This window comes from Hyperolius riggenbachi, chromosome 1, assembly GCF_040937935.1.
Source record: "Hyperolius riggenbachi isolate aHypRig1 chromosome 1, aHypRig1.pri, whole genome shotgun sequence".
NCBI classification, from domain to species: Eukaryota; Metazoa; Chordata; class Amphibia; order Anura; family Hyperoliidae; genus Hyperolius; species Hyperolius riggenbachi.
In genome coordinates, this window is record NC_090646.1 from 256,954 (window position 1) to 274,497 (window position 17,544).

Consider the following 17,544-nt stretch of genomic DNA (forward strand, 5'->3'; position numbering starts at 1 on the left):
GGGTTTTACGCATTGGTCCAGTGGTTTGGCATCGGGATTCAAACTCTGTGGAGCCTCTAATTGTATTAGGAGCTATTCCCACATGTTGTAGAAATTGCCTGATTTGAATATATCCCCACCAGTCAAGCCCGGCACCGGGAAATCTGGCCCTTAGAGCATTAAGCATGAGCCATCCTGATTGTTGGCAGAACTCCTTTGCTTTGCATGTGCCAATGGCTCGCCAGCAGCGAGGGGTAGTTATGTGAACATCCTTGTTCCAGTTCTGGGTTTCCCAATGCCGGGACCAGAGGCGTGGGCCATGGGGAGAGGCCCTGAGTATGACGTGCTTTAGACAACACTCTTAGGGTACTAGTCACCAAATGAGACTCAGACCAGGTCTGCTTAGGATGCCTAGACGACCAGAGCAGGTTAGTAAGGGGGCATTGAGTGAGTGATTGTTCTATGTTAACCCATTGTTTCACTTCCGAGTGTCTGTGCCAATCGACTACCCTCGTTAGAGCAGCGGCATAAGAATAATGTAGGACCTCTGGAATAGCCAACCCACCAGCATGCATAGGCTTGTACAGAATTTGTCTGTGTAATCTGGGTGGTCGGCCACGCCAGATGTATCTATTAAATAGCATCTGGGTTCTCTTAAGAAATGAAGTAGGAATATGGATTGGGAGAGTCTGGAAGAAGTATAAGAGGCAAGGCATAATATTCATTTTTATAATAGCTATGCGCCCTAGCCAGGAGAAGTGTGGTTTATCCCACTTTTTGAGGTCAGCCACTAGAGTATCAACTAAAGGGGGAAAGTTGGTTTGGAATACAGTGGCTGTATTAGCTGTAATCTTAGTACCCAAGTATGTAATGAAGTCTTTATTCCATCTGGAGGAAAATTTAGTTGCCAAGGCCTGTTGAGTTTCTTGTGTGACAGTGATATTTAGGGCTTCACATTTGTCAAGGTTTATTTTAAAAAGGGAATAGGTTCCAAATCTATTAAATTCAGCTAGGAGATTCAGTAGGGAGACGACAGGGTTGGTAATATAAAATAATAAGTCGTCAGCATATTCTGCTATTTTCAAAGTACAACCTGAAAGTTGTAGTTCAGAAATATTTATATTTTTACGTACATGACAGAGGAATGGCGACGGACACAGTTCTGATTGGATCAGGAGTCCACCTAGCTTCAGCTACCGTCAGGAGCGGACTGATTTTAGGTATCTGCCCCTGCCTTTTATGCTGGGGGATTTGCCTTGAGGCTGCAAGCCCGCTTGGAAGGGGGGAACTAGTTTTAATTAAATTTCCAGACATAATTTAATTCCCCGATTATTCAGTTTGTCATATCCTTTCTGTGATATGCAAACTTCACAGGTTTTACCACAGGTAAAATTGTATCTTAACACACACATCAAAAGATTTCTTCCTGGCTGTCATATGTAAATTCCAAGGCTTTTCCTGTCCCACTTTGAACTTGCGGACTCAATTAGTCGGATTGTATTTTGGCCAACAGGTAGCTGTTTACATGAATACAAAGTTCAAAGCAATGCAACACCTATGCAGGATGCAGGACAAAAGAGGGGTCATGATCTAATTACATAAGGAACTCACGTTAGCATCCCGGTGTCCAATTACCCTGAAGCTAGCTGGCTTTGAGCAGACTTACTCTGAAAGATACACAGCAGATGGAAAGTGAAAAATATGGCTTCCACAAGATACAACATGGCTGCTATGTTCTGCATATTACCGTACATATCATCATCACCACAATATATCATCACAACATCGACTTTATTAAAGTAGCAGGTACAAATTGGGGTAGAATTCTGACACGTTGCATACAAGTATGTCTTTACTCATAGCTTACTCAGGGCGTGTGTGATATTTACAGCAAATTATTACTCAGAAGTACTGGATCCTCAAACTGAGCACTAGGGAACCGAAAGGACTATATGCCTGAAGGGATCTTCATTTATTGGATGAACAGCTTTTATGTCAATTTCTTGAACTTCTGCATCACCTGGTGACCTCTGGGTATGGAATTAGTAAGCTTCCACCGCCAGGGTCTCCTCACACAAGATTGGCAGCCCTTCCTTCACTGGCTGCCAAACACTATGGACCAACCAATTCTTCTTTCACTGAACTGTTATAAATCCTATGTGGTATTACCTTTTGGATGGAGAAATTCTAATGTCTTGATCCTTGGATTTCAATTTAAACCACACCTGACCCTAGGCAAGGCTACCTGCAGGAAACACAGAGGTACGTTCATGCTGGATCCACATACCTCTGTGTGTTGTCCATTCTTCCCCTCGTCAGACAGGAAGAGGCAAGCTCACTGCCATGTTCCCTCCCATCACCCGCCCATTCCCCTCTCTTTCCGGCCTCATTCACTCCCCTTAAGAGGAGAACATGGGAGGGTGATGGGAATGAGCATCCCAGCAAGCCTGCCTCTTAGCCAATGTAACAATTGTGGAATTATCTCCGTGGTCAGCGTACAAGATGTGCGCTGACACGGCGGAAGTCCTCCACAAATGTATTAAAGGAGAGAACCCAGCTTTGGTGCAAAGCACTAGTAGAGGGAAATTCCCACCGGCAGATGGAGCTGTGGAGTGCAGAGGAATAAAGCCTCTGCACTGCCACAAATGCCAGATGGGAATTGTCCGAATTGCAACAATGCAGGGCAAGATAGCTCTTAAAGAGAGAGAGCACAGAGACAGGATGTATGTGTGTCCACCAATCTAGCCGCCACCCAGCGACGATGAACACACACACGTGAAGACCCAGTGGGAAAGCAATCGCCAGTAATGGCGATTGTCAACAGCGACACAAGACTGATCAGAACAGAGACAAGCACGCCACCCTAACTAACCAACGACACACAAACACGAAATAGAGAACGCGAACGCTTGCTTAACGGTTACTTCACCCGAGCCTTACCATAAGCGTTCGTATCAGACAAGACAGACCAACGGAAAACAGGTATAGGTCAGATAAGATCCACTGCTCTTCCGCCAGAGCGAGTGCGATCCGGGTTCAGGGACAGGACAGGAAAGATCCACTGCTTTTACCGCCAGAGCGAGTGTGAACCAAGTACAGAAACAGAGCTAGCTGGATCCACTGCTCTTTTCCACCAGAGCAAGTGTGAACCAAATAGAGAAACAAAGCTAGCAGGATCAACTGCTCTTTTCCACCAGAGCAAGTGTGATCCAAGTACAGAAATAGAGTGAGCAGGATCCACTGCTCTTTTCCACCAGAGCAAGTGTGATCCAAGTACAGAAATAGGCCTTAGCAGGATCCACTGCTCTTTCCGCTAGAGCGAGTGCGGTCCAAACGGCAAAACAGACAGAAGGAGTAACCAGTAGCAACCGCCGCTACGGTAAAACTCCAAGACATAGACTAGAGAGATCCACTGCCGCTAACGCTAGGGCAAGTGTGATCCAGGCACAGGACCAAACGATTCACTATTGCCTACCGCTGGCGACAGTGCAAACACAAAGACAACAGAAGACAGCACAGCCAATACAAATGATACAACCTGACTGTACTAGAGGGATGCCTAACGCAGTCCCCAGGAATACTCTAAAATATCCTTAGCAAACAATAGCAAGGCTGACACTCTGGGAGTGTTGCAGGAAACAAACCATCATGACCAGCAAAGGATTGTGGGATCACATGGTATTTATGCTGCAAGCCTTCAAGGGAGGCGACTAGGCAATTTGCATAATCAGTATATGCAAATTCCTCAGAGCAGATCTGAAGCTTGCAAAGCAAAGACAGGTCTCTTATCCAGAGACCTGCACCCCACAGACTCAAGGAATGGTCAAACAGCTGTCTGCCTGTGCAGCCAGCTGAGCGGATCATTACAGCCAAAAGTAAAAATTTTCAATAATTAATTATGGGGACTGTGGGGGGGGGGGGGGGGGGAGGCTTTTTTCTTTTTACACTTCCTGGTTACTGTGATTGGCTCACAGTGACAAGGAGGTCAGGAGCAAATGAAACTGCTGAGATGCGTTATTACGTTTCGTGCTTGAGATTGGGCAGCATTAAAAAAGATATTATTGAAATAAGAGTGCAGTGTAGTTTTAACTGCACGTGGTTCCAAACCAGGTACAGGTCAATTAAAGGGGAGGTTACTTACCTTAAGCCAACTCCCCATCTTTTAGGCCCCTCCTCAGTGTCTTGGGGGTCCCCTTCGTGTTTCTGCTGTCTCCCTTGGAAAGATCACTAACTAGTCTAGTCGTGGGCTACTGCGCATGTGCCGTCCTGGCTGCACGCCTCTTAATTGTGCTCCTGTCACTGGGAGCATTCTGTACATGCACAGCTTGTAAAGACTAATAACTGTACTCAGGCAGAATGCTACCAGCCGTGGGAGCGGGATGGAGGAGGAGCACGACTGGGACGGCGCATGCACAGTGGAACCATGACTAGCCTAGTCGATCTTTCTGAGGGGAACAGCGGCACAACAGAGAGGACACAGAGGACACCGCGTGGCCTGAAGGGCTATGGTGGTGGTGGTGGTGGTGGGCGGGGAGGGGGGGGGTTGGTCCCAGGTACAGTATGCAAAACTCAACATTTTTACCCCACTTCAAGTTTCCCTTAAAGCAGTATTCTGCCCAGTTCCATATGAGGGTGTGCAAGTCATCTTTCCAGCACGTTTCATAGATGGAGATGCGTGGAGGTATGAGTCTGATTCCCACCAGCCTGCGGACCTTCTCTATGTCTCTGTTGCCCAACTCCCTCTGTCCTACTCTTCTATACAGCTGAGCTCAAATCACTTTGCATTGAAATCTCCATTTTCACCTATAATGAGTTTTTGTGAGCTACACATTCTCATGGTGATGAGGACTTTCCTGAAGAATGTGTTTTCTCGTGCCTGGATATTTTTTGTCAGTATGCTCCTTTGGGAAGATCCTGGAAAAAGGAAAAGGCCGTATTTTCTCCTCACTGCTCTTCCGGCATCTTCTCTGAGTAACACTGGAGGGATGTCTGAGATTTCTGCAGACCCGTCTGATTGCTGGGAGGAAGGAGTGGAGTCCTTCTGGACATGGACGGGTGCATGGCGGAGTTATGAGGTGTCTTGGCACGGCAGACGTGATGGAAGCTTTGCCCCCCAATGGCAGTCATATGTAGGTACAGCTATTAACATGCCTCCAGTGTACTTTCACCCTCACCAATCATATGGCATTGGGAGGAGTCCTTCTTTAACAGGAAATGGGTGGGTGCATGGTGGAGTCACAGGGTGCCTTGTCATTTGGCAGAATTATTACCTCCGAAAGCTGTCACACGGATGTATAGCTTTCATTATGCCTCCACCTTCATCTGGCAGGTTGAAGTCATGTGACCCTGTAATAAATATGGCAGGTTGGAGTCATGTGACCCTGTAATAAATATGGCAGGTTGGAGTCATGTGACCCTGTAATAAATCTGGCAGGCTGAAGTCATGTGACCCTGTAATAAATCTGGCAGGTTGGAGTCATGTGACCCTGTAAGACATCTGGCAGGTTGGAGTCATGTGACCCTGTAATAAATCTGGCAGGTTGGAGTCATGTGACCCTGTAATAAATCTGGCAGGTTGGAGTCATGTGACCCTGTAATAAATATGGCAGGTTGGAGTCATGTGACCCTGTAATAAATCTGGCAGGTTGGAGTCATGTGACCCTGTAATAAATATGGCAGGGTGGAGTCATGTGACCCTGTAATAAATCTGGCAGGTTGAAGTCATGTAACCCTGTAATAAATATGGCAGGTTGGAGTCATGTGACCCTGTAATAAATCTGGCAGGTTGGAGTCATGTGACCCTGTAAGACATCTGGCAGGTTGGAGTCATGTGACCCTGTAAGACATCTGGCAGGTTGGAGTCATGTGACCCTGTAAGACATCTGGCAGGTTGGAGTCATGTGACTCTGTAATAAATCTGGCAGGTTGGAGTCATGTGACCCTGTGATAAATCTGGCAGGTTGGAGTCATGTGACCCTGTAAGACATCTGGCAGGTTGGAGTCATGTGACCCTGTAAGACATCTGGCAGGTTGGAGTCATATGACCCTGTAATAAATCTGGCAGGTTGGAGTCATGTGACCTGTGTCTTAGTAGGTGGTTTAGCCTCTGTAGCTCGGTACCATCAGGTCAACCTCTGCCTACCTGACACCAATACTTAATACAAGTCACTGTGCATCTCTTGCTGCATTGCCACCTCCTCCCTGCTTGTCACTCTCATCAGATGGAAACTAGGAGATCAGTGAGCAGATAGCAGCTTGATATGCTCTCTGTAGGCCACACACGGTTCAGTCATGTCTTCTGGTTTCCTGGTTTCAGAAACTCGTGCAGATCTTGTGTGGTGACCACAGAAGAGGAAGAACATTAGTTTTATATGTTCAGCAGAGTCAGTGAGTCGTTTCCTCTCATCTAATGTACGGGGTAGACAGACGGCGACATTGCTGAGCTCTCTGGTGGCATCTGGGGGTCCGGCCGCCATGGCTGCACTGTGGTCTTATCTGCTGGTCTCCATAGGTGTGATCTATGGGCTGGAGGGGCAATACAGCACAGCCGGGGGCACAGGTAAGAGGAAATGATAATTACACACGTTTTATGTAGAGAAAAGCCGAGGTGAGGAAACCCAGGGGACACAGGAGTCCACTCTAGTGTAGCATTAATGGTGCACAGTAGGCGTGTCAGTAAACAATGAAATGGGTGCTCATCCTTTCTGGTCTACCGTCTAGTGATGACTGAATTTCGCAAAATTTCATGTAATTTCTTGCCAACTTTAGCAGTGAATAGTAAAGCTCCCATACATGCTATTGACACCAAAATTGCTAGATATGTTAAGGAGAACCGTGGGTACAAAACAAAAAAAGAATTTTGCAAAAAGACCTTGTAGTTTTTGAGAAACTCGATTTTAAAGGGAACCAGAGACGCCAGAATAAAGATTTTATACATACCTGGGGCTTCCTCCAGCCCCATACGCACGGATCGCTCCCACGCCGCCGTCCTCCATTTCCTGTATCAGCCAGTTCCGGGTCCTGTAGTTTCGGCCAGTCGGTGTCAGCACGCGGCCAATTGTCCGCATCACCGGGGCCCCCAGCATACCATTACGTGTGCGGCTGCATACTGCACAGCCGCACACATAAGGGTATGGAGGGAGCCCCTGTGATGCGGACAATTGGCCGCGTCCACCGGAAGTGATGGGACCGGGTACCGGCGGATCCAGGAAGCGGAGGATGGCGGCGTGGGAGCGATCCAGGCTTATGGGGCTGGAAGAAGCCCCAGGTATGTCCAAACTCTTTTTACTTTTTATATGTCCGGCGTCTCTGGTTCCCTTTAAAAATGCAAGTAAAAATGTTTTTCAAACTTAGACAAATGTTAGTTTAAAAACCATTTTTTTTTGCATTTTTAAAATCGAGTTTCTCAAAAACTACAAAGTCTTTTTGAAAAATTATTTTTGTGACTTATACCCAGTATTCGGCTTCACATACGTAGCAATGTTGATGTCAATAGCATGTATGGAGGCGTTGTTATTAGTCTCTAAATTTGGCACAAAACTATGCGAAATTTTGTGAAAATTAAGTGAAAAATTACGCAAAATTTTGAAATACTACTATTACATACAAAATGAATTACGATTTTCCCTGAAGTTTTGCATTACGATTATGATGCGTAGTTGCGAATTTTGATGCAAAATTTTTGCACATGTGAAATTTCGGCCCACCACTGCAGTACCGTCATTTCTTCAAAATAGAAATGTTCAAATTTTAAAACTAAAAAGTAAATTTTCTGCACACCCCCCCCCCCCCCCCCCTCCCTCTGTACCGCCTACAGCTGATACAGAATACTGCTGCCAGACTGCTAACCAACCAACCCCGTCACTGCCACATAACACCAGTCCTGGACTCCCTTCACTGGCTACTAGTGTTGGGCGAACAGTGTTCGCCACTGTTCGGGTTCTGCAGAACATCACCCTGTTCGGGTGATGTTCGAGTTCGGCCGAACACCTGATGGTGTTCGGCCAAACCGTTCGGCCACATGGCCGAACTAAGAGCGCATGGCCGAACGTTCCCCGAACGTCCGGCTAGCGCTGTGATTGGCCGAACGGGTCACGTGGTTCGGACCCGAACGCGCTCTGATTGGCCGAACTGTCACGTGGTTCGGGTAAATAAATACCCGAACCACGTCATATCTCCGCCATTTGTCTGTGGGTTTAGCTTTGGGTAGGCAGGCAGGGTAGTTCGCGCTCCAGCCACGCTAGCCAGGGTCCCCCCCAGTCATTGTGTGTCACTGCTGGGAACAGTAGTACACCGCTCGTTCAGCCACACTATATAGCATTCTGTGTACTGTTCTGTGTCTGCTGGGAATAGTGGTACACCGCTCGTTCAGCCACACTATATAGCATTCTGTGTACTGTTCTGTGTCTGCTGGGAATAGTGGTACACCGCTCGTTCAGCCACACTATATAGCATTCTGTGTACTGTTCTGTGTCTGCTGGGAACAGTAGTACACCGCTCGTTCAGCCACACTATATAGCATTCTGTGTACTGTTCTGTGTCTGCTGGGAACAGTAGTACACCGCTCGTTCAGCCACACTATATAGCATTCTGTGTACTGTTCTGTGTCTGCTGGGAACAGTAGTACACCGCTCGTTCAGCCACACTATATAGCATTCTGTGTACTGTTCTGTGTCTGCTGGGAACAGTAGTACACCGCTCGTTCAGCCACACTATATAGCATTCTGTGTACTGTTCTGTGTCTGCTGGGAATAGTGGTACACCGCTCGTTCAGCCACACTATATAGCATTCTGTGTACTGTTCTGTGTCTGCTGGGAACAGTAGTACACCGCTCGTTCAGCCACACTATATAGCATTCTGTGTACTGTTCTGTGTCTGCTGGGAACAGTAGTACACCGCTCGTTCAGCCACACTATATAGCATTCTGTGTACTGTTCTGTGTCTGCTGGGAACAGTAGTACACCGCTCGTTCAGCCACACTATATAGCATTCTGTGTACTGTTCTGTGTCTGCTGGGAACAGTGGTACACCGCTCGTTCAGCCACACTATATAGCATTCTGTGTACTGTTCTGTGTCTGCTGGGAACAGTAGTACACCGCTCGTTCAGCCACACTATATAGCATTCTGTGTACTGTTCTGTGTCTGCTGGGAATAGTGGTACACCGCTCGTTCAGCCACACTATATAGCATTCTGTGTACTGTTCTGTGTCTGCTGGGAACAGTAGTACACCGCTCGTTCAGCCACACTATATAGCATTCTGTGTACTGTTCTGTGTCTGCTGGGAACAGTAGTACACCGCTCGTTCAGCCACACTATATAGCATTCTGTGTACTGTTCTGTGTCTGCTGGGAACAGTGGTACACCGCTCGTTCAGCCACACTATATAGCATTCTGTGTACTGTTCTGTGTCTGCTGGGAACAGTAGTACACCGCTCGTTCAGCCACACTATATAGCATTCTGTGTACTGTTCTGTGTCTGCTGGGAATAGTGGTACACCGCTCGTTCAGCCACACTATATATTGTTTACTGCCACTGTGTACCTCGCTCAGCCACGCTATATATAGCATTGTGTTTTCTGACACTCTGTGTACACGGCTTAGCCTGGCTATATAGCATTGTGTGTACTGCCACTGTGCACCTCGCTCAGCCACGCTATATATAGCATTGTGTTTTCTGACACTCTGTGTACACGGCTTAGCCTGACTATATAACATTGTGTGTACTGCCACTGTGCACCTCGCTCAACCACGCTATATATAGCATTGTGTTTACTGCCACTCTGTGTACACCGCTCAGCCAGACTATATACCATTGTTTACTGACACTCTGTGTACACCGCTCAGCCAGACTATATACCATTGTTTACTGACACTCTGTGTACACCGCTCAGCCAGACTATATACCATTGTTTACTGACACTCTGATTCTGCTGGGAACAGTAGTACACCGCTCGCTCAGCCAGACTATATAGCATTGTGTTTACTGCCACTCTGTGTACACCGCTCAGCCACACTATATAGCATTGCGTACTCTGCCAGTCAGTGTGTATATTGCTGGGATCAGTAATACTCCACTCACCGTCAACCACTATATGAGCTCAACATGAGTTCCCCAGAGACCTCCGCTGTGAGCAGCACTCCCAACAACAGCAACAGCCAACGCCCCACGCAAGCTATAACATCCACCCCAGCAGCCAGTGGTCAGCAGCAGCCCTCCCCGGAGCAGAACGTTGTGTCCATCGGTCCGTCGCCAGAGCGATTAATGAGGGCTTCCATTGAGGAGATGATGGGGCCTGATGTGGAGGAGGAGGTCTGGCTCAGGCCAGCATCCCAAGTTAATGTTGAGGACGATGAGGGGTCTGTGTCTGGGGATGTTGGGGTGGCAGAGGTGGTGGGTGGGTCAGACTCAGGAGAAGAGTTGTATGATGAGGATGATGATCGGGACCATCTGTATGTGCCTCAGAGTCCGACCCCGGAAAACATGTTGTATCGTGTGTTTAGGTACTAAAATCTGCGTTCCCACTTCCCAGTACTGCCCGCAGTGCCCGGGTCCACGGATCCATATAATTTTTTGGGCAGCACTATCAAACTGTGGTACTATGAGTGAGTTGCCATGGTCCTTCTGTGCTGCCTGTCACACTCACCGTCTGTCTGCAGATGGATTGTTCAACACAGCTACGCCATTTGACATGTAGTCCTGGACCTTGACCATCTTCTCCAGGCGATTGGTGTTGGAGGACGTGGAACTGCCCGATTGCTGTTCTGTGGGCTGCTGCATGGGTGTCAGAAAATGTTCCCACTCCAAGGACACTGCCAATACCATTCCCTTTTCGGCACTAGCAGCAGCTTGTGTTCTTTGCTGCCCTCCTGGTCCTCCTGGGTTTGCTGAAGTCAGTCTGTCGGCGTACAACTGGCTAGAGAAGGAGGAGGATGTCAATCTCCTCTCTAAAGTCTCCATCCTCAAGGGCCTGCTGGAATTGTTCCATTTTTGACCTGTCTGACACTTTCTTCAATCAGTTTTTTAACATTGTGTTTGTATAAACTGGGTATAAACCCAGTAATTGGTGTTGTCCAGATTCCAGAATAATGAATAATAATGAATAGTGAATAATGCGCGGGCCGCGTTCAATGCAGTCTAGCATGAATTGAGCCATGTGTGCCAGAGAGTCCTGCCAGACTCCTCTGTCTTCATGTTCTTGTGAGCGTTGTGATTGTTGTGATGCACCATATTCGTCACCAGCATCACTTTCTTCCTCTTCTGCTGTCCATTCCCGCTAAATTGTGGAAGTCCAACGTGCACCGCTCTGTCCCTCGGCAGTGGGGGCATCCAATTCCTGCTCCAACTCCAGCTGTTCCTCGTCCTGTTCTTTGTCATAGCTGGGACCAGCGTTTCCTGAGGCAGGTTGCCTGATGTTGGTATCATCACGCTGATCGTTTTCATCTTCAGAATCCCCCACTTGCATCATGCCAGCGGTTTTCCATCTTCAACATTGATTTCTTCAGTAAACACAGCAGTGGTATTGTAATGCTGACTGTAGAGTTGTCACTGCTCAGTCACGCAACGTGGATTGCTCAAAATTTTGGAGGACTTGGCAGAGATCCAACATGGTGGCCCAATCAGATCCACAGAAGCTTGGTAGCTAGCTTGCTGCTGGAATGCGCCTCGGCACTGCGCAAAAGCGTGCTAGCATGTGCAGCGTAGAATTCCAGCGCGTAGGGAGGGACATCACCCAGCGAGCGATGGTGCGCTAGCATCTATTGGTGAGTCCTTCAGAAGCGGTACGGGACTTTTAACATTGTTTTTTTTTTTTTCCTTCAACAGAAGATCTGCCACGTTGGAGTGAGGAGGACGCCGCCGACCCCGACACCAAGCTGAACCCCGGCGAACTCCAAGCAGCGGATCTTCAGGAACCCTCAAGGCTTTGAGCAAGCTGAGGAGGATCAGCAGTCCCGACGAGACCTCTCCTCATATGCGACTGAGTGCAGTGGAGCTCCCCAGAACAACCTCTCAGTTGTCACTTTGTCACTGGTCACTTTGTCACTTTGTCACTTTGTCATTTTGTCACTTTGTCACTTGTCACTTTGTCACTTGTCACTTGTCACTTTGTCACTTTGTCATTTTGTCATTTTGTCACTTTGTCACTTGTCACTTTGTCACTTGTCACTTTGTCACTTGTCACTTGTCACTTTGTCATTTTGTCACTTTGTCATTTTGTCACTTTGTCACTTTGTCACTGGTCACTTTGTCACTTTTCACTTTGTCACTTGTCACTTGGTCACTTGTCACTTGTCCAGATGATCTCGGTACACCTCCTGCGATTCAAATTCCTGCACACATTGCTCTGGGATTTGGGTGTGATGAATGATGCATCTAACTGGCCACCGGAGGCAATTAAGGCCTTCAAAACATTGAAAGCAGCTTTCTGTTCCGCCCCCATTTTGCGTCATGTTGAGTTGTTGACGTCATGTTCATCCTCGGCCTCGCCTTGCATTTCAGTGCGAGGTGCATTTTCCACAGAAAAAGGTTGTGAATCCGGGCACAACATTTGTGGCTGTTCCATTGACCTTTCACAGGTAGAAGATTGTGGGGGTGGGAATAGCTCCTCCGAATAGCCCATTGTGTTCTGAAAACTACTCATTGCATTGCTTTGCGCACACATTTTTTTGTCCTCATTGCAAGGCCTGAGTTGCACCTGAAAGCGTGGCCTTCTCCTCCTGCGCCTCCTCCTGTTCCATCACGTCTGCTGCTGCTGGGTTAGCGTTGTCGCCCGGTCCCTGTTTATTGAACCTCTTATCTTTATTACATTTATGACTGCATGGCGGTAAAAAGCATGCTATCCGCACGCTTCTTGTCCTCATGCAAGGCCTGGGTTGTTGTGTCTCAAAAAGCATGGCCTTCTCCTCCTGCGCCTGCTCCTGTTCCATCACGTGTGCTGCTGCTGCTGGGTTAGCGTTACCGGTCCCTTTTCGTGGAACCTCTTCTCTGTATTACATTTATGACTGCATGGCGAAAAAAAGCATGTTACCTGTGCAAAGAAACATGACATTTTCCACATTTAAAAGACAGTTTTTCCTTTGAAACTTTACAATCAATTTTCTCAAAAACTATAAGCTCTTTTTGCAAAAAAAATTTTTCCTCTTGTACCCACTCCCAAGGTGCACATACCCTGTAAATTTGGGGTATGTAGCATGTAAGGAGGCTTTACAAACCACAAAAGTTCGGGTCCCCATTGACTTCCATTATGTTCGGAGTTCGGGTCGAACACCCGAACATCGCGGCCATGTTCGGCCTGTTCGGCCCGAACCCGAACATCTAGATGTTCGCCCAACACTACTGGCTACCTATAGAATGGAGGGTCCTATTCAAGATCGGCCTACTGACATTTAAGTCACTACATAATCTGCGTCGTGGATACATGAAAGATATGTTGCAGCTGCGTAGCAATCCCCGCATTCTCAGATCCACAAGTTCTAATAATCTAGTCATACCCAGAGTCCACTTGGAAACTTTTGGTCCCAGAGCCTTCTGTCATGCTGCTCCTACGTTATAGAACTCCTTACCTCAGCAGATCAGGACAGCTCCATCTCTGGACGGACGTGTTTAAATACAGACTGAAAACCCACCAGTTCAGTTTGGCATTGGCAGAAATATAATTATGTTGTGTGAATACTTTATCCTACTGCCAACTACTGAACCTGAGTCCTATGGCAGAAAAGCGCTATAGAAAATGTTATTATTAAATTTTATGTCCCATATGATTTATTTTCCTTGTTCTGTATTGATACGCTGCTACCCCCCTACTGTCCATTATTCCTGTTTTGCTAATGCTGAGATTTATTGTACTATGTAATTATCCCTTTCTCAGCTCAGCGCTTTGAGTCCGCCAGGAGAAAAGGGCAATATAAACGTTCTGTGTCTGCATCTGTACCTTCAATGACGACAACGGTTCAATACATTTTAAACAGTTTATTTGACAAAGAAGCTGTTAACATTCATGGAACGGTTGTTGGGGGTTTATAGAGAAGATAAAAAAGACATAGGGACAATGGGAGCCCGATCTGGTGTATTATCATTGGTTTCCAGGTAGGGGTGTAGAAAAGAAAACAGATATACTCACAAGGCTGGCTTGCGTAAGAGGCAAGCCCTCCAATCCGCATGTGGGAAAGTGCTCTCCCTACTCGGCCTTGTAAACACAGACACCCATGACTGAAAGGACTTCCCAGTGAGGCACAGTACTCGACCTGAGGAAGTAGTTCTCACCGCAAAACACATTGTCATTTTTAAGTGCCTAATGAAAAACACTCTTTTATGAATATGGAAGGACTACTTTGTTAAGGTTGGGCCGACTTACCATCACCTATAGAGCCACTATTATTGAATAGTCATTTTGGTACATACCTCATTGTTTGATCTATCCTAGGGGTCTCCTACTCTACTATGGACAAGTGTTTTTTAATTGTCCTATATTTTCTGGGCACCTCCAGTTTTCAGTCACTCACTATTACACACACTCCCTTCCCCCCTTCTTCTCCCCCCCTCCCACTTTCCCAGCCTGAGCTCTTAAAGTTCTAGTGATAACATTACACTTGGACCTCTGGTCAAGTGTCCACTATCTCTGGAGGTGGTCATTGCATCATCCTAGAGGTGTGGCCTCCTGTTGTCTCTGCTAGGAGGTGGCACGGTGCTTCCTCCGCTCTCCTGTTCTGGTCAGGTGTCCACTTTCTTCTGGAGGTGGTCATTGCATCATCCTAGAGGTGTGGCCTCCTGTTGTCACTGCTGAGAGGTGGCATGGTGCTTCCACCACTCTCCTGTTCTGGTCAGGTGTCCACTATCTTCTGGAGGTGTGTCATTGCATCATCCTAGAGGTGTGGCCTCCTGTTGTCACTGCTGAGAGGTGGCATGGTGCTGCCTCCACTCTCCTGTTCTGGTCAGGTGTCCACTATCTTCTGGAGGTGAGTCATTGCATCATCCTAGAGGTGCGGCCTCCTGTTGTCTCTGCTAGGAGGTGGCATGGTGCTTCCTCCGCTCTCCTGTTCTGGTCAGGTGTCCACTATCTTCTGGAGGTGGGTCATTGCATCATCCTAGAGGTGTGGCCTCCTGTTGTCACTGCTGAGAGGTGGCATGGTGCTTCCACCACTCTCCTGTTCTGGGCAGGTGTCCACTATCTTCTGGAAGTGTGTCATTGCATCATCCTAGAGGTGTGGCCTCCTGTTGTCACTGCTGAGAGGTGGCATGGTGCTGCCTCCACTCTCCTGTTCTGGTCAGGTGTCCACTATCATCCAGAGGTGTGTCATTGCATCATCCTAGAGGTGTGGCCTCCTGTTGTCACTGCTGAGAGGTGGCATGGTGCTTCTTCCGCTCTCCTGTTCTGGTCAGGTGTCCACTATCTTCTGGAGGTGTGTCATTGCATCATCCTAGAGGTGTGGCCTCCTGTTGTCACTGCTGAGAGGTGGCATGGTGCTTCCTCCGCTCTCCTGTTCTGGTCAGGTGTCCACTATCTTCTGGAGGTGTGTCATTGCATCATCCTAGAGGTGCGGCCTCCTGTTGTCACTGCTAGGAGGTGGCATGGTGCTTCCTCCGCTCTCCTGTTCTGGTCAGGTGTCCACTATCTTCTGGAGGTGGGTCATTGCATCATCCTAGAGGTGTGGCCTCCTGTTGTCACTGCTGAGAGGTGGCATGGTGCTTCCACCACTCTCCTGTTCTGGTCAGGTGTCCACTATCTTCTGGAAGTGTGTCATTGCATCATCCTAGAGGTGTGGCCTCCTGTTGTCACTGCTGAGAGGTGGCATGGTGCTGCCTCCACTCTCCTGTTCTGGTCAGGTGTCCACTATCTTCCGGAGGTGTGTCATTGCATCATCCTAGAGGTGTGGCCTCCTGTTGTCACTGCTGAGAGGTGGCATGGTGCTTCCTCCGCTCTCCTGTTCTGGTCAGGTGTCCACTATCTTCTGGAGGTGTGTCATTGCATCATCCTAGAGGTGTGGCCTCCTGTTGTCACTGCTAGGAGGTGGCATGGTGCTTCCTCTGCTCTCCTGTTCTGGTAAGGTTTCCACTATCTTCTGGAGGTGGGACATTGCATCATCCTAGAGGTGTGGCCTCCTGTTGTCACTGCTGGGAGGTGGCATGGTGCTTCCTCCTCTCTCCTGTTCTGGTCAGGTGTCCACTATCTTTTGGAGGTATAAATACATCAGAGGGCAATATAATAGCTTGGCGGATGAGCTTTTTGTCCCTAGGCCTTCTCAAAGGACTAGAGGACATGATCTGCGCATGGAGGAAAAACGTTTTAGCCATTTATTTAGGAAAGGGTTCTTTACAGTAAGAGTGATTAAGATGTGGAATGCATTGCCACAGGAAGTCGTTATGGCAAACTCTATACCTGCATTTAAAGGGGGCTTAGATGCTTTCCTTGCGTTGAAAGACATCCATGGCTACAATTACTAGATAATGCCTAATGATGTTGATCCAGGGATTTTATCTGATTGCCATCTGGAGTCGGGAAGGAATTTTTCCCTTTTGGGGCTAATTGGACCATGCCTTGTAAGGGTTTTTTTCGCTTTCCTCTGGATCAACAGGGATATGTGAGGGAGCAGGCTGGAGTTGTACTTTGTACTGGTTGAACTCGATGGACGTATGTCTTTTTTCAACCAAAATAACTATGTAACTGTAACGATCGGTGTAACACAGAGAGGATCTGATTACCGGTGATCTGCAGTATCACTGGGAATACAGATATATACCAGATTATTGATGATCTGCAGTATCACCGATAATCAGATATATAAGCTAACCTCTGGACACCTGAGTAGAGTAGGAGTGTTTGGTGCAACCGTAATACTTAGAGGACAAGGCCTCAGAGCAGTAAAGAGTACTGAACAAATTCCTTCCGAAGACCTGAACTCTCCCGGAGAGAGGAGTCAGGCTGAGAGTAGGAAGGACAAACCGAGAGTGACACTCAGTAAGGTCGGTTCTCGAGGTCGGACAAACCAGGTCGTAACCACACAGACAGATACAGTACAGATTCAGAAGGCAGATGCGGGGTCTAGTAAACAAGCAAGGTTCGGCAACAGGGTATCAGAAATATCGAGGTACAGAATCAGGAGGCAGATGCGGAGTCTTAGGGCGAGCCGGGGTTCGGCAACAGAGTATCAGAATAGCAAAGTGCAGGATCAAAGTTCGAAAGAGTAGTCAGGCAAGCAAAAGGTCATAACAGATAATCACAATTAAACTAGTACTTTAGACTATCAACAGAATCTAGCTAAGTGTAGGATAACAGCTCCAGCTGGTCCCGGCACACTTTAGGATCTGACTCAGGTCTGAGTGCTACCACATAGTGATCGCAACGCCAGACAACCAGCAACTGAACAGCCAGTAGTATATATCCCAAAACACTCTCCAGCCCCTCCCTAAGTGCTGGACCAATAAAAACGAAGCAGGGATGTCAGCTGACCAGCTTGGTCAGCTGACCCTTTTCTGACTGCCATATAAGTTCTCCTGTTCTGGTCAGGTGTCCACTATCCTCTGGAGGTGGGACATTGCATCATCCTAGAGGTGTGGCCTCCTGTTGT

General features: G+C 47.7%; 1 protein-coding gene across 3 annotated transcripts in view; it reads left to right on the plus strand.

Annotated features, from left to right (window-relative positions):
• Window positions 1-17,544, plus strand: part of LOC137562144 (receptor-type tyrosine-protein phosphatase kappa-like) — a 374,827-nt gene that overhangs the window by 23,342 nt on the left and 333,941 nt on the right. For 2 of the 3 annotated variants that reach the window (XM_068273479.1, XM_068273493.1), the window contains exon 1: window positions 6,401-6,538. The exons of the other annotated variant lie outside the window; for it this stretch is intronic. In XM_068273479.1, coding sequence (XP_068129580.1) covers window positions 6,454-6,538 — 85 coding nt within the window. In that variant the 5' untranslated portion in view covers window positions 6,401-6,453. Of the gene's footprint in view, window positions 1-6,400; window positions 6,539-17,544 lie in introns of those variants that run through there. 3 annotated transcript variants of the gene reach the window in all.